The sequence below is a fragment of the Condylura cristata genome, unplaced genomic scaffold, assembly GCF_000260355.1.
Source record: "Condylura cristata isolate star-nosed mole 26May11 unplaced genomic scaffold, ConCri1.0 scaffold00029, whole genome shotgun sequence".
NCBI classification, from domain to species: Eukaryota; Metazoa; Chordata; class Mammalia; order Eulipotyphla; family Talpidae; genus Condylura; species Condylura cristata.
The window spans coordinates 22,626,982-22,649,536 of record NW_004567130.1 but is presented as its reverse complement, the minus strand read 5'-3'; the positions used below and the strand labels follow the sequence as shown (position 1 = coordinate 22,649,536).

The 22,555-nt window shown below is 45.5% G+C and overlaps 1 protein-coding gene across 1 annotated transcript in view; it reads right to left on the bottom strand.

Annotated features, from left to right (window-relative positions):
• SMYD3 (SET and MYND domain containing 3) overlaps positions 1-22,555 on the bottom strand; it is a 395,478-nt gene that overhangs the window by 63,489 nt on the left and 309,434 nt on the right. Inside the window, exons 8-9 of the mRNA XM_004691039.1 lie at positions 7,912-7,999; positions 4,403-4,577 (exon numbers count right to left, since the gene is read on the bottom strand). Coding sequence (XP_004691096.1) covers positions 4,403-4,577; positions 7,912-7,999 — 263 coding nt within the window. The remainder of the gene's footprint in view (positions 1-4,402; positions 4,578-7,911; positions 8,000-22,555) is intronic.

Below are 22,555 nucleotides of genomic sequence, written 5' to 3'. Positions count from 1 at the left end.
CTCTCTGCACAGCTCTCTTCTTCGAGGGCAGCTCCACAGACCCTCTTCGCTCTCTCTCCGACCACGGGGCCTCGTTTCAGCCCCTTCACCATTCCTGCTCTTCTGCCTCTCGCTCAGCTACCTCGCAAAAATGTCACTCCCCTGCCACAAAAGTACTATTGCGGACAACAGCGTCAACCAGCAAAGCCGGTAAGAGTGGACTTAGATCGGAAACAGGTTGTTTGTATTTTGAAATGAATGTAGGTCAGAGACAATAAAAACCGTCTCACCCATTCTCCCCTCAAGTGTCCTGAGGGGAGAGTTGACATTACCGTGGGCATGCGTGGTCACGGGGTTGTCCACACTGACAAGGAACATGACTTCTGGGCAGCCGTCTAGCCTGGAGGGGTTTACCGCGTGAACGCGCCCTTAGAATTCAGTTTCGTCACTAGGCCTCACACAGGGTGGCTCTTGGCTGGCAGCCTCTGCACTGTTTCACATAACAAACACAGTGGATGATCCAAGTCTCGTGTATTCGTGAGATGAAATGCTACGTGTCTGTTTAAAAAAAATGAGGAACATACCCAAGAGCGGGTCTGCGTAGACGCCCGTGCTGTTGTGTAGTGGAAAAAGCAGCAGGTGGGCTAGAGAGTTTGCCAGCTAGGAGAATTCTGAGCCTCTCTCACCCCTTCCCCTCCTCCTCTCCTTCCCCAGCCACTACCTACCAGGACTATCTAACAGATCAAGGTGGGGACTGGGTTTCTCCCCCAAGAATGAGAAAGACCAAGAAAGCTTGAGGGGTAAAGAGTTGTGAGGGAGGGAAAAGGAGTCTTCAGGGCCTGAAAATTATTGAAAACAAAGGGAAACGGAAAAGGGGCTTTCAATAAATCTGAAAGAGTAGGGAGAATGGAAGCTCTGCGTATATTTTGTGAGTGTTTCTCTATTAACCTTTGATTTTCTCCTTTCCTCCACATCAGACTGAGCCTTGAGCAGCTTGGGACTATACTTGGATTGTTGCTTCTGGAATAATTTCAGAAAGACATTTAGCATGTTTATCTAGGGGCTGATAGGGAGTGGCATAAAGGATCTGAGAGGTGAGGGTGATTTTTACCTTTGTGTTCTTTTGAAAATGTCCTTTCCTAAAAGGTCTCCTGTTCTCACACAACAATTAAGACAACAAAACATTCATCAGTCCCCTCAAAGCCTCGAAAAGCCCCTGAAAAGCAATTTCTTTCTCCTTGGCCTCTCCTCCCCAATTTTACAGCATTTACTGGTGATGGTAGGGGCTGAGCCAACCTCTAAGAGTGAATTTGGGGATCTCACCGTCATCTGCACCACCAACGGGCAAACTAAGTGTTGGTATACGAGTTCTCTCAGGGCTAGTATTTGACTGAGTTAAATAAAAAGGTATGAAATCCAGTGATTTTCATTCTGCTTAATGTTAGTAAGATTAAGGTGCCAATAACAGGGCCAATAATTGTACATAAAGATCTCCACTGACACTCATAAGAAACATGAGCTAAGCTGAAGGTCCTATATTTTGCTGTACACCAATTAATTCCAACTTGCTTTATGGAACATGAAGAACTTCATTTGTATCGCATCATAAAGAGAGCCTCTATTGACAGGGTAGCCATCAGGGGCTCGGTGCAACATAATGGTCTCACGAAAATGGAATGTGGGCACTTTCTCCTTAAGGTCCGTAGTTAAAATTAGGTCAAGGTCAGGAATGATAAAATCATCACTGGAGACTTGACCTCCATCTAGTTATTGCAAACAGTATATTAACGTTGTAAAACTGTTAGGGCTGACTGTGATCCTCACCACTGTGTCCTTAGCTCATGGCCAACAGCAAGCAAGCACACGTAGAGCTTTCGCAGGTCCGCTGTGTAGATGGCGATGGAGGGCCCAGAGAGTGAACGGGAGTTCACTCAGGCGCACTGAGGGCTGACCACCACCGCCAGCTTCCAGCCCCCTCACACTCTCAGGCTGCTACAGGCTTTGGGGGCGGGGGGGTTTGTACATTTGACCCACTTGTTTCTTTCACTTCTATATGAGGAGTAAAAGGAAAAACTGGACAGTCTGCCAGCAACACCCCCCACCCACCCATTTTTCTTGACTTTGTTAGCGGTGTGTAAGTTACTTACAGCCCTTCCTTCTACGATGCCTTTGAAAACAAATGGTTCACATCTCATTTGAAGCAGGTCAAGGCAGACTGGATTTCCTGGCATGCAGAGCACCACAGAGCAACTTGTTCACAAGCTCCATGGAGGGAAAACTGGGAGGTTTGGAAATTTATCATCCAGAGTAAAGAATCTGCATTCACAGAGATTATGAGTGCCAAATAGCAGGAAAAACACAAGCCTACGCACTCCAAACAACATGGAGTATTGTTCTGGAAGACTTGTTCTCGAAGACAGAAACGGTCTCTGATTCAACTTTAAGTCAGTAGGACTGCCGGTCAGTTAAGAGGTGGAAAGTAAGTCCTGGGCCCTCCCTGGTGGGCACAATGGATTAAAGTGCAGCACTGTGAAGCTGGCTGCCACCAATTCGATGCGAGTTCAATCCTGGCTGGGGAGCTGATCCACAGGGCGCAGCAGACCTCTCCTGTCTCCCCGCTGCTCCCCTCAGCAGTGTATTTCAGTCAGTCTGCCTATTCTGTGCCCCACTCTGCCTCTGGTGAATCCTCTCACCCCACCCCCATACCTCTGTTCTGTATGCATAAATAAATAAATCTTAAAAGAAAGAAAGTCCTTCAGAGAAGCTTTGGTAGATGTGAGGGAATGTGGGTACAGAAGTCGAAGGCAGAATGAGCACCCTGGAAGGGTGTGGCCTTCTGGGTCGATGTGGGCCCGGGGCTGCTCGGGTCCTGGGGGGCGGAGGCGTTTCTCATGTGCGTCTCCTGGGGGCTGTGTGCCCACCCCTCACTCGGCAGTCTGTGGTTTAGTCCCTACGCGCAGGGCCTGGCATTCAGAGAAGTCACACCAGCCACCCCGACCTCCACTCACTACAACGCCAGGGTTCAAAGATGTAGCCTCACCTGTGTTCAGTTCCCATTTTCTGAGAGGAACCACAACATGCATGACACTGAATCAATGTCTCACACGATGGGAAAGTCCTCGGTCAGCCCTCAAGGCTTTGATTAAAGCTGACTCACCGTCTGGATTCCAAAGCTGCTCGACCACAAGGCAGTGGGAGAAAGAACTAAGAATGTTCTGGAAACACCCTCAGGGTCACCGTAGTGCCGAGCTGGCCCATGGTCCTCTGGCATCCACCTGGCTGGATGTCTTTGTCCTCCTCAGGTTCCTCCCTGCCTGAACCACACCTGGCCCAGGTCTGGTTTCCTGAGTAAGCACTTCACAGGCGCTTCCTGACTCTGCCTGATGGCTCCTACATCCCAGACTCACATTGCTCCTGGTAACCTCCCTCGGGCTTCCTGAGTATCTTGTGTATGAGGAGATAGGTGGTAGTAGTCTGAGGTCTGTCTCCTTCTCTCACTGAGAGTCACTTCTCTGCCTTCATCCTCTTTCACATGGCCTGACTGGAGTCTCTGCTCAGCGCTTCAGCACTGACATCCTGCTTGCAAGGCTCTCAGAGATAAAAACGTCGCCATCTGCCCAGAATGGCGCCCCTGCCCTCCGGTGGTGAGCACCTCCCCAGTGGTGAGCGGCCTTCTCTGTGCTGGACACACCACTCCAACTTCAGGGTGTGTGTCAGGCCCCGCCCCCTCTCCCCTGGGCTGATGGCCCTGGACTTTCCAAGCTTCGCCAGGGTCCCACACCCCTACACCAACGCCAGCATTAGACGTCAACACCGTCCTTCTGAGTTACAAGGACATCTAGGGATAAAACACCCACAATTCTGGGAGTACCGAGGTCACTCAAGAAGCCCTTTATGACCAGTCATTCCTTCTCTTAACTCAGTGACGTGCTTGAGTTGGGCTGTGTTTTTGCTCTCCTGCTGGGGTCATGGGGTGATCTGAGGGCCGACGATTCAAGTTAAGTTCCCTGGGAACCACAACACCCCAACAAATGGAAGGGCCCGTCACCATCATCAGCCAACCAGACTGTGGGCCCCCACTGCCATCCACGCTGGTGTCTACAGGGCCAGGACACCCCCTCCCTGGTGGTCCAGGTCTGTGTCCTATGCACCTGTTCAGCCTCCCTGCCCCCCCACCAGAGCTCCCCCACCATGGCAGGCTACACAGAGTATTAGAATCAACGGGCAAACGTGGAAACAGCCTGTCATTTGCCGATGCCTACCCATGGTCCCCAACGCATGGCAGAGACGTCACGAATGCTGAGTGAGCGAGCCAAGCAAGGTTTGGTTTACACAGATGGAGTACAGTGGACGCTCAATATAAAGTGGCTTCAGATGGCTTCCCCACGTCAGCCCCCATCTCCTCTTTTCCCCCGGGGCCCACCTGTATGGCTCCATGGTCCGGAGGCCATAGAACAAGGCCTCCTCCAGCAGTCCGAGGTGGATGCAGGCGTCCATGGCACAGTCGAGCACCTTCAGCTGGTAAATGTTGATATCAGGAAGCCTCTCAGAGTTGCTGCTTAGGATGGCCTGGCACATGGCCAGAACCTGCTCCCACTCTGTTATTAACCTTAGTTAAGGGTGTATTGTCTTCAGACAGAGAAACAAAAGTAACATGAGATTCACTAACAGGCTGAAGAGCTACCAGGCGCAGGAGGAAAGGAAGCACCGTTATTTTGCGCAGATGAGCTGCCTGCAAACACACTTGAGAAACAAAAACACTAAGTGGCAGCTCAGAGAGGCAAATTCTGTTTACATCAACAACGCGTCTTCTCCCCAAGCCTGCGTTTTGGGAGATTAAGATTTGCAAAGAACCGTGTTTTCTTTCTACTCCAGTATGGATCCTTTTTAAACCTTGTCATGAAGGGGAAGCAGCTGTTTATTAAGCTGAACCCTAGAGCGAGTTAGTTCAGTTTAAAAGTATTTACTGTTGACTTCGGGTTCAAAGTGGATCCGAAGTTAAAGCAGCTTTATAGAGACTCTTTATATATATGTATGTATGTATGTATGTATGTATGTATGTATGTATGTATGTATACAGATTTATTTATATATTCATACAGAACAAGGGTACAGGCCAAAGGTGTACAGGGGCAGTGAGAGGCTTCACCAGAGACAAGAGTGGGGAGCAGAACAGGTGGAATGACGAAATACACTGTCGAGGGGAGAGGCGGCCAGGTCAGGAGAGGTCTTCCGCGCCCTGTGGGTCACCTCCGGGACGGGGATCGAACTTGCACTGAAGCGGCTGCGGCCAGCTTGCAGTGCTGCATCCTAATCTTTCGTGCCACCACTGAGGGCCCGAGATTCCCCTTTTTCCCCTTATCTGTCATCTATCCATCTATCTATCTATCTATCTATCTATCTATCTATCTATCTATCTATCTATCTATCTATCTATCTAGATCATTCTTCATTTTGTGCCTTTGTCCATCTTAGTTGTAATCCCCGTCGGCCTCCCACCACCAAATCACCCGTGTGCCGTCACCGCAGTCCAGTGCACTCTCCCCACCCCAGTTCTGATCCCATTCCCCCTCACAGCCCCATAAAATGTCTCTGGTTTACAGTTGTTCATTTTATTCTACTACATTTGTTAGTCTCTCTTTTCCTTTTTTCTCCCCGATCCCTTATGCTCCTGCTATGAGTGAAACCATCTGGTATTTTCCTTTCTCTTTCTGGCTTATTTCACTCAGCATGATCCCTTCCAGCTCCATCCATGTTGCTGCAGAAGGCATGAGTTTCTTTTTGATGGCTGAGTAATATTCCAATGTGTATATGTACCACATCTTCCTAATCCAGTCATCTACTTTGGGGTGATTCCACATTTTCCCTATTGTAAATAGAGCAGCAATAAACATGGGGAGGTCCTGGCTGCTGTCCCTGAGCACCCGAATCCAAAGACACCACCCACAGGTACGCGCTGGGGAGCAGAGCAGACGCTCACTTCCACTGGCTCGCAAACGTAAGTTCTCTGATGATGAAGCAAAGTGATCCAGTTATGTGCCATCAAATAAAGGTCTTATTAAATTCCCCAAGTAAAAGATAATATTAAGAACAGACCTTGTGCACATACATTGCAGGGCGGGGGCAGGATGCTTTCAAATAACGGGCAGGAGAAGACCCCACGTCTGCTTTGACTTCGTGATTCAGCACGAGTGGGAACTTACTGTCACGGAGCCTCGAGCGACTCCACTTTCTAAAACTGCGCTTCCCCGTGAGAGGTGCGGGGCGCAGAGTGCGCAGCTCACGGGCACCCGGGATCCAGTTTCTTCCCCTGGAGGCTGTGCTGAGGGTAGCTCAGGCTGAGGGGCCGCTGGGCGGCCGTGTCCGGCTGCGGCCACACACCCTCATCTCCGCCTTCAACCTGTGCGGCTCAGAATGCATCTCACTTGGAGTTCCATGGGACGAAAAGGTCTGAGGGCTTCGGGCCCTCAGGCCCGGTTCCCCCCCGGCAAGCGGGGAGGGTCTGCCTGCCTATTTCCCTTCCCAACACCGGCAACTATCTCCTGGCAAACACGGGAACCTTTCTGTAAAAACACCCCAGTGGGCAAGAATATTTGGAATCCTTTTAAGTAAGAGGCTTTGCCCCCAAGCTGATGCTGACATGTATTTGCTCAGAATTTTAGTGGCTGGAATTTGTTTGGTGTTTACTACATGTCATTGCGTTCCAGAGGCGAAGAGCTCTAGCCCGAAGCAGGCCGATAACCCGCCCCGGGCGCGGGGCCGGACAATGGACAGAGCAGATGCTCTTTTTCTGACTATTTCGAAATGGCCACAGGAGCTTAGGGGGAAAGCGAAAGGGGAGCGACCCCGTCACCTGTAAAGTTTGGCCTCTTGCTGTGCCCTGCACCCCTCGCCTGCATACCATCACCAGGGCATTTCCTGACGCAGGCTACGTCACGTTCTGGGGCCCACACAGGCGACTCTTGCTGGCGGGCTCTCCTGCATTGTGCTGGCCTGGAAATACTTAGTGAACCCACAAAGCATCTTGGTGATCATAGCTTCCTCTCCACTCCATTAGTAACCAGTTCTAGATTCTTTGCTAAAATGAAAAATCTCACTGGGCAAGAGATTTCAGACATTATTTATCACTATTAACAATAGGGATATTTCTCTAATTACCTCTCCTGTCCTTCACAATTCTCTAAGGAACATTGCCTGCAGACTAGAAACCTAATTTGTAGATTTTTCTAGTGCTGGAATGTCATTTGTCTAAGGCAGATGATGATCTTTTACAATCGTTTTTATCTACTTCAGTTTCTTTCTTCCTACCTGTGATTTCCCTTTGTCACATTTTTGCTCAAATAGATACTTCTACTGGTAGTGACCCCATCTCAGCCTCTTTCCATCCCGGTCTGTCCCTGACTCCGGACTCCTCACACACAGTAGACTATCCATGGAAGCTGCCCAGATGACCCTTGTCATCAGTGATCTGAAGTGCGAGTCACTCATGGCTCTTAAGATTCGTGCCAAGATTTATTGTGCAGCCCTGTGCTATCGCAGTCACGGTTAAGTTAAGATGAGGCGTCTACATCTGAGGGTCACTAATATTAAGAAGGAATTGAAGTGATTCTTTCCGACAGATATAGTTCTTGGGAGGAAGGGAAGATGTGTTACCTTTTACATGTGAAGAGATTACTGCTGACTGTCCTATTACTAAGCCATGGACTTTTGATAATTATCTAAAGGTAGTGAGGCATTCATGCTGCAATAGCCAGAGTCTTCCTAGACACTGACAAAACTGTTGGCTAATATCAGGGATACAGCCTATGACTGGGGAAGAGAATGAAGCTGATTGGAGAGGTCAAGTCCTAGACTTGGCTTGATTAACACCAGGCTCCCTTCGATAAGGACATAGTCTCATTAGTCCAACTCAACCCATAGGGGAAAGGATACGCCAATGTGCCTTCAGTTCTTCAATTTTTTTCAGGGATTCTTGAACTTCTTTCCATACTTGCTCATCACCAGTTAGCATGTCAGCATCCTGCTCAGGCCAAAATAAGAGAAAGAAATTAATAATGGCTAAAGGATTTTAACAGGCATTTCTCCAAAGGAGATACACAAATAGCCAAAAAGCACATGAAAAGATTCACAACATGATGAGCATCAGAGAAATACAGACGATGACAGTGATGAGACAGCACATCATGCCCCCTCGGATGGCCATAATCTAAAAGATAGATAATAACAAGTGTTGGTGAGTATGTAGAGAGTTTGGAATCCTCATGTGCTACTGGTAGGAGTATAAAATGGTGTGGAAAACAGCCTGGCAGTTTCACAAATGAGTATAACAGCTCTACCCCTCAGATATCTTCCCAAGAGAAATGAAAATATATGTTCACACAAAAAATTCTACATAATGTCCACTGTAGCAAGACAAGTAGAAATAATTCACCATGGTGGCTGTTGTTATACTTTCTAACTGTAACTCTCACTCCTGTCTCTTGACCCTCCCTGCTCCATTCTGTGATTTTCCTGTAACCATCCCTCTCAGTTGTGCACACATGTGTGTACTCAGTTGTATTTGGGTATCTGTCACCATATCTGTCTATCCATTCATATCTATCCACCCATCCATCCACCCATCCATCCATCCATCCATCCACTCAACCACCCACCCAACCACCGACTGATCGACTGACCAACTGACTGACCTACTTACCTACCTACCTACCATCTATGAAGTGTGGCCTTTGAAAACACCCTTTTCATGACCTCCAGGTTCCTCATAAAATGAGGCATTGGTCTGGATACCACTTGGCTGCTTTTAGGGGCTGAAGTAGTACAGAGCCAGTTGCACCCTACCTTTGCTGACCACTGTTACATCACTCTAGATAAGTCAGTAAAAAGCTTGCCTTCAAGTTTAGACAATAAAAAGATGGAAGCAATTCACTGAAAGCAGATGTGCGCTAGTTGTCCTCAGGGTTTTGATAAGGAGTCCCCTGAACTTCTCCCCTTTCTCTCGGACCACTTAAGCTCCTTGAGCTAAGCTGGTTCCACCCCCACCCCATCCACATCCTACCACGGCAGGTGCAACCTCCCCAGAATTCAGCAGACATTTATCTTGATATATTTTCTTTTACAACCCTACCCCAATCTGACCCATTTCTTGTTCTCTTTCACTGCTATTATACCTACTCTTCCAAATGGAATCCTTGCTCTTCGGATACTGTGAGAACTTGGATTGCAGTGTTCTACTCCACCCTTGGGCTACCACTTCCATTCATTTCTGTGGTTTTATTCCTCTTTGTTCATTTAAGATCCAGCTCCAAAGGCACTGTCAGGAAATCTCCGACTCTGCCCTTTGAATTAGAAACTAGCCCTGCCTGGCCACACAGACACTCGGCACATTTCTCCCCCTCCAGTCCCACTCCACTTTAGCACCATGCTCTCTTACTGATCCTCTTTATTGTCTCCTCAGCTAGCCTCACAACTCCTTGATGGACCATGGCCATCATGGTCCAGCCCCAGAGCCAGCATGGTAGTTATTTAATGAATGTTTGGCAATAAGAGTGAAAGAACAGAGAAGAAGAGTGATCTGCTACAATCCATGAGTAATATTATTACAGGAATAAAATACCGCGATTTCACAAGAACAACAAGAAAATCTGAACCATGAAATAAAAGATGGTTCTTTTTATCCAACACTTCTGTCTCAACTTGTTTCTAATAGTCCCATATCATGATTATATTATGTTGGAAAATAGGTTGCTGTTATTTGCCAAATGCCTAGATAATGGCCTAGAACTTAAATGTGACATTACCCCTGCACGAGAAACCCCACACCAGCTCAGGACCCATATTAGTTGACAACAGCATCCAAGGCCACTGGGAGTAGGCTCTGTTGACTCCTGATTCCCACCTCCAACATCTTTCCAAGACTCTTATTGTTCACTTCATCCAGAGGTGTCTGACCCCCACATCCCCATGCTGGGTGGATGAGACCATCCAAGCTCCCTCAGACACAGCTGCTAAATCAGTGCTCCATCATTATTCCCTTAACTCTAGAAAACTAGTTGCCAATGATACAACAAAATCTTTCTAACTCAATAAAAGGTGCCGCTCAACACAATCACATTCAGTAACCAGAAGCTTCCTCTGGGTTTCAGAGCAGGAAGCAGACCTGCCCATTCAGGGTTACTGTGAATAAAAGCAGAATTTCTTTACTAGGATAAGATTGTCTGAGCACATCCTTAGGACACTGACCACCAGCCCTGTATGGCTCAAACATGAGATGCAGCCACCCATTCGTATCTGGATCACTTAAACAGATGTGCTCACTTGGCTCCACATATTTGATGTTGAGATTCTTACGCTGGGCTGACTTCAGATGGTTCATATTAGAAGAAAGGAGAAAGGCAGTCAGCTTACCAGTACTTCCTGTTATCCAATCCTCATGCAAACTCTAATTAGATTGGACTGGAGAGAGGAGTATAGAATGGTAAATAAAATTACTGAACATGTATATAAACTTTTCCAGTAATTCAATAATTCTAGTATCTTAAAAAAAGGAAAGGTTTGTGTGTGTCTGTGCTGCATTTTGTTTTGTTTTAGTGTGGGTTGGTTTTCAGGCAGAATGAGTTTCAAATAGCATGTGTACATTCAGGGCAGAGATTAGAAAGTCCTAAAAATGAAAAGCATGAGGGAAATAAGGTTTAATTTACAGTGCCTTCCCTGAGGTTCTCTGGTTCATGGATGCTATACTGAGACTAATAGATTAATACACAACATCATTCAAAACCTTTACGATTCCCAGGAAACATGTCTACTGGAATCAATTTCTACCTCTTTTGGCAAAAATAACTAAAGGCTATTCATATTTCACGAGAGGGGGAATGAGGGTCTTTCAGAATGTGGAAAGATAATGGTTAAAAATAGTGCATGTACTATTATATCAACCTCACGCCAACATCAGTGGGCTGGGAAGAGGCAAAGAAAGATAGGTTTTCAACTTAAAGAAGGTTCAAATTGTAGAATAGTCTAATTAGAAGTCAGCAAACATGTGCACACAGCAATTACAACTTTAAGTGAAAAGAAAACAAGATTTTGAAACATAAAATGTGGATTTGAATCCCTGCCCTATAGCTCTGTGAACTTGGCAAGATATTTAACCTCCCTGGAGCAAAGCTACTTCTGTGGTAACAATTCTTTGAGTAGATGTGTCTTCTAACCGTTCCTTTTGCACCTTCTAGAAGCACAAAAGGTACAGAGCAGCCTGAGCTGGCAACTCCCACACTAGAGGTCAGGAGCATAAAGGAAGCTGATCATCATCCAGTTTACTTGGTAGAAGGGAGAAAAACAGGCTTATCTTAGTGGAGGAAATGACAGTGTAATCACAAGTCAACCATGTCAGCCTCCAGTTCTGCCCATCCAAGGTCTTCCATCAGGAAGGCTGTCCCTAGACTTAAGACTTCCAGACAAACTCCAGTTAGCCACGAAGAACCAGATCAAGTGACCTCATCCTTTGTGTATTTTTCACTGGGTTCTATGTTTGTACTAATGGAACACTGTGATGCAGATGGAAAGAACATCTTCCAGGTGGTATTATCAGTCCCCAGTAAATAAAATTACCCTAAAAAGGTGAGCTTGTTTTATCTACTTCATAACATGGTGAGATCTCAATGCCTATAACACTTGTGCACAAGTAGATCCAGTAGGGCTCTGAAGGCTGTGTCCCCTCGAGAGCCCAAAGCTCCACTCTGCTCGCCCTCCGCAACTCCACTAAGAAGCCTGACCCCAGAGTCAGTATCCTCGTCTCAGACTGGCAAACCTTCCACAGTCAGCCAGTCCTGCCGCTGCCTTGCATGGAGCCGAGAAAGCGTTGTGCAACCAGAGCATTAAGCCCCATTCAAACAAAATGCTGACGTTCAAGGGGGAGGACTCATAAAACCACTTAAGCCTTTAGCAGAACTGTTCCATTTAACTGCGTTTAACATTGAAGCTGTCAGCATTTTCCAATCCCCATTTAACTTTGTTTCTTAGGCAAAAACAGGTTTCTACTGTATTTTCAAATGTACTGCAGGTGTGAGGTAAATTCCAGGTAGAAAAAATTTCCAGAAGGAAGGGGAGGGTCTCCTTTATGGGTTCCAGAAGAATGACAACTTGAGTATGTGAAGTTCGAACATCTAGAACCATTAAGCCTTGTGGAGCTACTGTGCTGTGTAGTAAGGGACTAAACTTCTCTCATGAATGCAGAGAAAGTACTTGACAATGTTCAACAGTCATTTATGACAGACTCTCAGGCGAAATGGAAAAAGAAGGAACACTCCTCAATCTACTAAGTAAATACAAAAACCCACAGCTAGTATCACACTCAATGTTGAAAAACTGTAAGGTTTTCCTACAAAAACAGGTTAAAAAAAAAACAATGATTTCCACTGCTCTTCAACTTCGAGCAATTAGGCAAGAGAAAAACATAATGTGATGCGAATTTGGAGTGAAAAGTAAAACTATCACGATCTGCAAATAAAATTATATGAGGTATAATAAGACTCCACTAAAATACTACCAGAAACAATAAACGAGGGGAGCGACGTGGCAGGCTATAAAATCCATAAATAACAATCAGTTGTGTTCCTATATAGAAGGAATGAACTAGAAAAGAAAGGAGGTCTAATGTGTCTATGGTGGAGGGTTTGTTGCTCTGGTAGAGGGCAGAGTGTGATGACATATATCTGAAGAGGTGTGAGCATGCACCCTAATTTTTTTTTATACATGGTGATGTGAACTAATACTAACTCAACAAAAATGATATAATGTAAAAGAAATGCCTTTTCCGAAAAACCAGCTCATGTGCTTACATAGAAACCAGACAATTTGGAGGGAATAAGAAACAGCACCTGGTGTGGTCTGGCAACCTATCCAGGTTAGAGTTTGCGAAAATCTGACTTTAATGCAACATTCTGCAGAAAACTAGCTCAACTGGCTGCTGTAGAGAGACAGTTAAGCATTGCATGAAGACATTTAAGACACAGATGCTCCTTGTAGCCTCCTCCCATTCGGGATCTATTCCTGGGAATATATAATGGGACTTCCATGAATCCAGAGGCTATTGGCTCAGATTGCAAATGCACATCTAAATCAAGTCTTCTCCTATTTGTACTGAGACTATCAAATGGATGGTACAGCTCACAGTCCTCCCAAAGTCTTGCCAATCTGTATAAATACCTTGAAGGGGGAGGTTTGAGGCTAGAAAAATACATCTATTTTATAGAAAAATCGTTCTAATTGCAACAGTCATTAAGATCAAGTATAACCCCCAAACTTCAGGCCCACTTCTGCTTTATCAGAGACTCAAGCCACAGCCCCTTTCTCCTCCAATCTGCTACGTGCTCCTCTCTCGTATTTTCCCCAGGAACAGATGCTTTCACTCTCTGCTGCAAACCAGGGAAAATGCTTTCCACTGCAGCAGAATAGATTCAAGTCAGGTAGAAGGGGCAATGTTCTGAGAGTGAAGGTCAGGATAACCCAGATGTGGTTTCTCCAGAGACATCTAGAAATAGGACAGACACCAACATGACTGGGGTTCCATGCTCGGGTGTATGGGGCACCAGGTAGTGGTAATAAGGAGACCAGAGCCCCAATCCCAGCTCTGCCATTGTCCAGCGGGGAAGCCTGTAGGCTGACAAAGCCACAGTGCCTCCTGGCTTAGTTTCCCCAGGTAAGAACTTGATTCAGGTTACCATGGAGATGGAAACCAATCATTCCACTCCATTAGTCACCTCTGTATACAGTGTCAGTTGCGCGTGAAGGGAGACCTGAAATTCTGATAGGAGATAACGTGGAATTTGTGGCGTGCAACAAATTGCAAATCCCTTCATTCTATTTTTTCCCTTCATGCTATTTTAAGCTGAGTTTTCTCGTGTGTAAAATACACCAGCCAGAGCACAAAGAGTAAGCAGAGGACCGAACAAAAACTACACCCAAACCAGTACTGCACTCTGTCAACACAAGAGTTTGACTGTGATTATTTAATTCACACGCTCCCTCCAACATTTCTAAGTATAATGACTATAGTGGGTAACATGACAAGCTCAGATGAGAAAATGGTGCTTGCTTATCTACTAAAACAAGCACATCCAATTATTTAATCTTTGGTTGCAAAACCAAGGGAACAGTTTAGTTGAGGTCGGCACTAACAATTTCTGATAATGAGTCCTGGGATAGAAATCTACACATGCTTTTTTCGGCTGCAATCATTAGAGACACCAAAAGGAAATAATTTAATGTGACATTAGACCTCGGAACATCAGGTAATGCAATTTCCAGGAGACTTCCCTTAACTTTTCAAGGGCTGGGTTGCACAAATTCACCACTCACACTAACAGCTTGCAAGGCGGTCCTGAGCTCCTCAGACCACAGGCTGAACAAGCAGAAAGTTCGAAAGGACTATGTCCCAGTTTAAAGGAAGAATTATCTTTAACATCTCAGTCATTTTCAAAATGAAAGAGCCCAGAATTACATCTTGTCTCTCAGTACAAAAATGCCAGTGTTCCTCCATTTATTCTAGAACATTTTCTGTAGTCTGTGAGTCAATCCAGACAGTTCTCTGTCCTGGAAGCTGAAAGGTGGGTCATTCCGGAAGGCAATCACTTAGGCGCTGAGGGCCCAAGGTCCCTCGGAGTAGATCACTCCTGGGGTCTGGAGAGGAAAGGCAACTTCCATGGTGCAGCTTTTCTTGCGCCCCACCTTAGACCCACGAGAGAAACTGCACAGAGCCTCTGGAGTTCGAGTTCTCCCTGGCAACTCTGCATCCATGGAAGTCAAGTGCTGGCTGAATGCATGATGAGCCTCTTCCTGGCAGCCCACCAACAGAAAGCACACATCTGCATCTTATATTCCAAAGACTCCAGTCTGGCCCTCGGCCAGGGGTCCCTTTTTATAATGTCAAAGATAAAAGCACAAGTCATGTTTGGCGCCCTGCCCCCAACTACATTCTCTTTTAACCATCCCATAAACCAAGCAGAGACTTCCAGATGAGAAGGACGGAGCTTCATAAACATTACCAGATGACGATCGAGGTGTCCCCACATCAAGGAAGAGAGAGAGAACAGAGAGGGCCAGGTGATTTCACCAAGGATGTGCTGGAAATTGTGGGTGTCCTGGAAACACAGGCTTGGAACATCCCTGCTCCTGAGCACAGGGCCACCTGCACCTCGGGCATCTTTTCATCATGACCTGGCATGTTGGCAACGTCAAATCTCACATCTGTCCAAATAACATCGGTATAGGATGGAGTGCACGCTGATTCTGGCTAAGTTCAAATGCTGGATGTCCAAACTAGCATGTTGGGTATACCAGACAGCCTGACTCTCTCTTCTCATGCCAGCAGTGTGCTCCACTCTCTGCAGGAAGTGCTATAGGCCAGCCACAGAGGATTTATGAGATATTACCGCTTAATCAGGTTTTATTTTCTTTTTGAGTCATACTCCATGGAGGTCAAATGTAGATGTCCCAGCTGTTTTCCTTTAACATTTCTGTCTCACTACCTAACTTTTTAGATTACTTGAAAGTAAGAGACTAATATTAGTAAATGCTCATCATCAATTAGAATATGTATGGATTTCTTTTCTGGAAGTAAATGAAAATGGAAATTTCCTTTGCTCTGTTCCAGAACAAACGGGCGATAGAAATTCATTGAGAGGGCTTAACGTTGAAGAAAACCTCAATTTTTCCGCACCAGTGGGAGCTGGATTGTTGGGGATCTGTCTGTTTTGTACATATCAGAGACTTACTTCACTCCAGGAGTTAGAGTGCTGTCTTCTTTCCATTATACCGTGATGCTCAAACACACAGATACCCCAGACACGCCCCCACCTCCACCCCACCCCAGGACTGTACTGTAAGGGTCTCTCACTTCCTTCCAAATACAAAGCTGTCATTGCTCTGGCTTTGTTCTTGTCTCTGCTGTCAGAGAGCAGTGCGGTAGGAATTGTCGGGTAAATGAAGTTCCCAGGCACTTTCAGCCCCTCTGCCTTTAGCCTCTATGACCCTCACCTGTGGCCTTGCACACGCACCTGCCTTATAGACACTTGGGCCCCGAACAAATGTAAATGGGGTCACCTGTGGCAAAGAGCGAGGGGCTAGAAGGGTACCGTTACTCTGTGGCAGGAGACAGCCAGAGAGAGAAAGAGAAAGCTGGCTTGCCTGTGACTCAGCAGGCAGGGCCTGTGGTAATCTACTGAAGGTCCCAAAGCCCCTAGACTTCTCTGGGGCTGGCAGGTCTCTGTGCAGTCAGGATCCAGGACCACAGCCTGGTCTGGGTTGGCCCGGTCCTCGTTTCTCACCTCGTGAGCAAACTGTCAATTTGGATTCAAACCCTTAAGATTTGCTCTAAGTGCTCAATGGTTTAGGCTTTTTTCTTGTCTACTCAATCTACAATGGCATCTCTAGATTCTCTGTTTTTGCACAGATCAGTTCATTCATAATAGACACCAGAGGGATGAAGTCTACAGTACCATGTCTGACATTGTGCCCTTCAGCCCTCCCTAGTTCAATACCTGCCAACATGCCCCCAATGCACATGAGGGCCAGGCACTGAAGCCACAGAGACACAGATGAGACATGACCTTAGGCCTGAGGGGCTTGTGGAGTAATGACTGGGGCAGTCACATAGACACATCACTTTCAATCAATGCAAGTGACAGGAGAGAGAAGAGAGACAAGTACGACCTACTTCAGAAAGGCAAGGCCCTTTGCCTAACCAGAATTTAGGGGACACGTTCTAGCGAGCATGACGCCTGAGCCCACTGGGGAAGGCTATGGGGGAATAGCCACGAGTCGGCAAACAGGACGAAGAGCATGAAGAAACCGAGGGTGCAGTCAGCACAAAGGAGGAGTCGAAGCTAGTGAGTGTTCCCAAAATGGTGCGGGGCTAGGGGGGAGTAGCGGGGTGCTGGAGGGGGGGAGGGGGGCCTCAGTCCTCTGAGGCCTACAATGTCTGTAGTGACTTTCTGCTCAGAGGTGCTCTTTCATGGCTGGAAATTTTGGGGTTGAGGGGTGTTATGTCCAACTTGCTGACCTACTTCAGAATACAGCCACAGACTTGCGAAAAAGGCTGGACTCAACACTCATGGAAGTTAATAGAAGAAGATAATATTTAGAGGATGGAAGCGGAGGATGAGGCCAAATAATGGTGAAACTGAGCCTGGGTCTATACAACCGACAGACGCGGAAGAAACTGAAGCATCATCTCTGTGTTGTTCAAACATCTATGTGAAAAATACGATGGCCGATGGAAGGACTGAAGGCGAGCAGACCAGTTAGGTAGACACTGTACTCCAGAAAGCGATGGCATGAAACCAAACAAGAGAGTGGCCTTAGGGACAAGGAAAGAGGAAAAGGGACCAACTTATGAGAGCTTGAGAAGGCGATGACTTGGCAGTAAGTAGACAGTGGAGAAGGACACCAGAGTGATGCTTGGTGCTAAGCGTCCGTTGGTGCTCAGCTTCCGCGACTGAGCACATGACGAAGGCTTCAGGTGGGGTTAGGGATGATGGAGAGAGGTGTTCAGGAAAGGCAAGGCCACTTACGACCTGTGGGAAATGAGAAGCCTGCAGAGATTCTAAGTCACCCACTGCAAGTGAGAAATAAGACACTAGACCCAGAAGGTAAGAAAAGGCGAGTTACACATCTGGAGGCCACTGTCGTACAGGTGGAAGCTGATGACAGGGGAGTAAAGGCCTGATCGAGGCCAGGAAAACCCCAACATTTGTGGAGCAATGGGAAGCCAAGGCCAGTACAGAAGCAAAGGGGAGTGGGCGTGGATGCAAGAAGAAAGCTTGGTGGCAAAGAAGCTACCATCTTGATAGTGAGCATGACGTTGCCACAAAGCCACTAGAAAAATGAGTTTCTGAAATTAGTGATAGTGGCTTCGGGTTGCATTCGCTTTATCTACTTTTGTCAATAGTTTGTGCAAATCTGAGAACACTGAGGATAACGTTGCTGTTCAGCATTTCCCAGCAGAAGCTGGACTAGAGCACCCAGCGGACAGGGCTGGAATCAGAGCTAAATAAAACGCCCTGTACCGGGAGCTCAGCACAGCGACCAGTGCACAGCACTGCCGAGCGCACAGAAGCCGCACGTGTGCAGATGAGACAACGCAAAACATTCACAAAAAGGATCAGGAACCTATCAGAAGACGATGAGGAAGACAATGCAGAAAGACGGAGGCTTATGAAAAATGTTTTAGGTCTCTTTGAATAAGCAAGCAGGCATGGGAAAGAGAGATTTCCTGCTTGCTGCAAGAGGTGAAAGATCAACAGATTACAGAAAGAACAGAGAGCAGTGACTTGACTATTGAATTCCCCCCACACACCCCCTTACTTTCCTGCCAAAAGAAATGATTTTCAAATGGGATTGAGTCGAAGAAAATATTTTTTAAAAGCCCCCATTTTAATTCCAGATGATCGCTATCGCAAGACAGAGTTCAAATAATTTTATGAGGATCGTCATGACATTGTTATTTTCCTCTCTGAGAGAAAGGGAGTGGCAGGAGCCCAGTCGTGACGAATAAGCCCTAAGAAGCTGAGACAAAAATAAAAGCGAGAGTAACGGAAGCCTCTAACTGGATAATTGACTGTCTTTGGCTAGCGCTTATGAGATAAAGTGTCCATTAGGGACAATGTGGGTGCCCTGAGGACAAACCCGGGTAATCCATACTCATTTACTCATGGGGACTGTACAAGTAGGCTGGGTGTTCCTAATAGCATATATTTTCACTTCACCAAGGATTTAACAGAGCCTTTCATAACATTCTGTGGGCAAAGTAATGAAATAGCACAACTACACAGGACAGTGCCTGCTGTTAACAAGACTGTTGTTAACAAGACTGTATTGTATCCTTAAACATCTGCGAGGAGATTAAATCTTATGTGTTGTACAAGAAACAATATTAAGAATCAATAATATTGAGGCGGAAGCTTTTGGAGGTGATAGGTATGCTTACAGCACAGAACATAACAATGGTTTCATGGGCGTGTACTTAGCTGCAACCTCGCCAAACTATGGACATTAATTACGTACAACATTTTGTGATGTCAGTCATATCTCAAAAGTGGTTTTAAAAAATAAACAATAAAATATGACTAAGAAGAGAATGCATGTAAGGATTCCTGACTGCTTAACCAGCCATCCGTATCTTCATATTCAGTGATCTGAACACTTACTATTTTCCTTGCTTTTCAGATGAGGCTGAGTTTCAGAACGCCAGCTCTCTGCACATTTAACATTTACTGACGGTCTACTGTACTAATTTGCTTAAGTGCTTTATTTTATTTAATGATTTCAACAACGTATAAGATAACATTCACTTCGGTCTACTTCAACTCCTGATTTTTTATATTTAAATTTATATGTAGATACATTTACATGATGGTTTATTTTTATCATTCTGTGCCTTTTTCCATCTCAGCTGTCATCCCCGTGGGTTTCTAATCACCAAATCACCCGTGTGCCATCACCATTGTCCTGTGCACTCTCCCCACCCCCATTTTTGATCCCATTCCCCACTCCACCCCTGTAAAATGTTCTGGTATATAGTTGTTCAATATTATTATTATTTTCTCCCCTTGGTCCTTTATATTCCTGCTATGAGTGAAACCATCCGGTATTTTTCCTTTTCTTTCTGGCTTATGTCCCTAAGCACGATCCCTTCCAGCTCCATCCATGTTGCTGCAAAAGGCACGTGTGTTATCTTTTTTGGTTGCTGAGTAATATTCCATTGTGTATATGTACCCCATCTCTTTACCCAGTCACCTACTTTTGGGCAGTTGTCAGCCCCTAATTTTTATATGACAAGACAGCAACTGAAAAGATGTCATAATTCCAGCTTAAGTAGCTAGAAACTGGAGAGGAGGAATTCACTTTAAATTTGAAAGTCACAGTGTGCTAAGCTACTCAAATATTCAAGAACTTGAAGACTGGCAGATGGGATAAGACACCTGTTCTTTCTGTTCCATGGGGGCAGGACTGGGACTCTGATACAAATTAACAGAGGCAGTTTTTAATTCACAACATGGTCACGAGATGGTTTACTTCATAATCACAGCTGCCTGAGAGTAGAATGGTCTACTCAAAGAGAGTGTGCCGAGAGGCCACCAAAAATGCCCCAGTGGATCTGAGAGCTGAGGCGTCACCTGGGTGGGGCCTTCCTTCTAATTGTGGGCTGAGGGGCCCCTGTGAAATGACCCTCCCACACATTATTAACAGTAAAGATACACAAACAGCATGATATATACTATGTTATGTTCCTGATCCGATATGAAAACTTACATATCTAGACATACTACCAAGCCCACGTTACTCAATCCTGGTTTCACTAATAGCTGGAAATGCATGCTTTCTTGGGGGGGGGGGGCGAGAATAAAGGGGCATGAACTATAAAGCAGGGAATCTTCTAAAGTGCTAATTGAAAATACATATCCTGTGTTTCCACTGGGTGGTTTACATGTGGGTTTGTAAGTCTTGGTGAGGAGAAACAGGACAGGTCTTGTTCAAAGCTACAAACTGTTGGTAGAAAGCAAGGCAAGAATATTCTTTGCTGACAGCTTATTGTTTAAACAGTCGTGAAGTTGATGAGTAAAACTCATTTAGAAGTTTCACATAATATAGTTACTTGGCTTATGCCAGAAAGGTTAACTCAATGCTAGACAATTAGCAGTAGCTACTGACTTATCCATGCAGCAAAACTTTGTCAAACGTCCTAATCATTATGGAAGTGCTGTGTTGCACATTAGGATAGAATGTGCAAAATGAAATCATTCGTGCTTTCTTAACAAGAAAACAAATAGGTAAATGCAAATCACAAATCGTAAGAATGGTTTGCATGATCATGGCAACAAAGAAGGAGTAGAAAATAACAAGGAGAGAGACCCCTGGTTTTCACACGGCCGTCAAGAAATGCTGTGAGGAGGAGAGGCTGAAGCCGAGAGCTAAGGAATGATAGAGAACCAGGAAAGCACAGAGAGGAGGAAGGAAGAGGGGCCAGTTGTGGGAACTTGACTCAGCTGGTGCTGACACGCTGGTGAGTGAACAATGGTTTGGCTCCGTGATCCCAAGAGCTGCTGCTAAATCTCCTCAGGTGTTCAACAACAAAATCCCTGTTTATCTTATGTATTCTCAGCTCTCTTCATCAATAAAACTTTCTCTCCTCTGAAAAAGAGCCCATTGGTGGCTTGAAGATATTATAAGAAGCCAACAATGAATTCGTAATTCACATTTCAGGTGAATTACAGACGGTTCTAAACCACAGGTAGGGGAGGAGGAAATGTAAAGATGAGAGAGAACAAAGTTTGGGAAACTTGCAACGAAGTGTAGGAGTCAACAGTTTAATGATTTAAAATAAATAAATCAAGGCATCAGGGTACCCTTGAGAACCAGTTCTTCCTCAGTTACGCATCTGTTCTGCAACAGAATGAGGCAGTTAATTACTTTTCAATGACACGTACGCATTCTGTGAGACACCATACTGCATCAGCTAATAACGATCTACCTTCTGTTGACACAAAATATTTAAATTAATAAAAATCTAAGTGATACATTTCATAGCAAAACATCCTTAATTGAAAGGCTGGGTGGCAGGGTAGTAATTTTCCTGGGTAAAAATTAGTGAGATGAGTTTAAGCTATCATGAAAAGCTCAATCAATAAAGGGACTTTCTACAGGCGAACTGTTTTCAAGAGCACATACTTTATAGAAAGGGTCGCTGTGATCTCCAGTTGCTGATACAGCAGCCCTGTGATTGTTAGAGAAAGAAACTGAGATTGATATCCTGTAATTGCCCATAATTGACAATATTAGTGATTTTACATTTAGACCTGTCTGTTCAATCTTTGGGGTCTGAAGGGACAAATGTACAAAGGGAATAAACAATCCCCAGAAGCTCTGCTATTAATATTAAAAATCATCCTGTGTCTATGGTAACTAGATACTAAACTCATAGCGTTACAGAAACAGTTTACTTTTCCAAACTATACAATAGTATTAGATTACTCTAGAAAAACCCAGATAGAATCTAAAGTGGGCTCACAGCACCAATATCGAGGGGCACATTCTAAATAAGTTGACCTTGTTCAAGCCCTGAAACCATCCAAAGAATGGTCTGAAACTCAAGACCATTGTAATAATTTTGCTATTTTCCATTCTTTTTGGGATAAAAACCAAAACAGTCTACTATTTTATTGAAAAATCTCCCTCTACCAGCTCTGTTTTTCCACCTTACTTAAAATAACAGAATACACTACAAAAACAAATTTAAAAATACTGGAACTGAAGTCAAGAAGGGAAACTTTATTTCTTGTATGAAAACTTGGTCTGTTAGCAGGCGCTGACGCTACAGGGTGGGGGGGGGAGGGGGGAGCATGGCTTCCCACTGACCATCTCACAGGCGCTGAACCCCACTGTCTGCCATGGTGTCAGGCAGCCTCCCCCGCGGAGATGGGCAGAAGACGGTGTGGTCGCCAAGGTCCTGGCGGCACAAGAATTTAGGCCTAAACCTACTAAGCTGGACTCCTCTTGCTTTGCCTACTTTGGGGTTGCTACC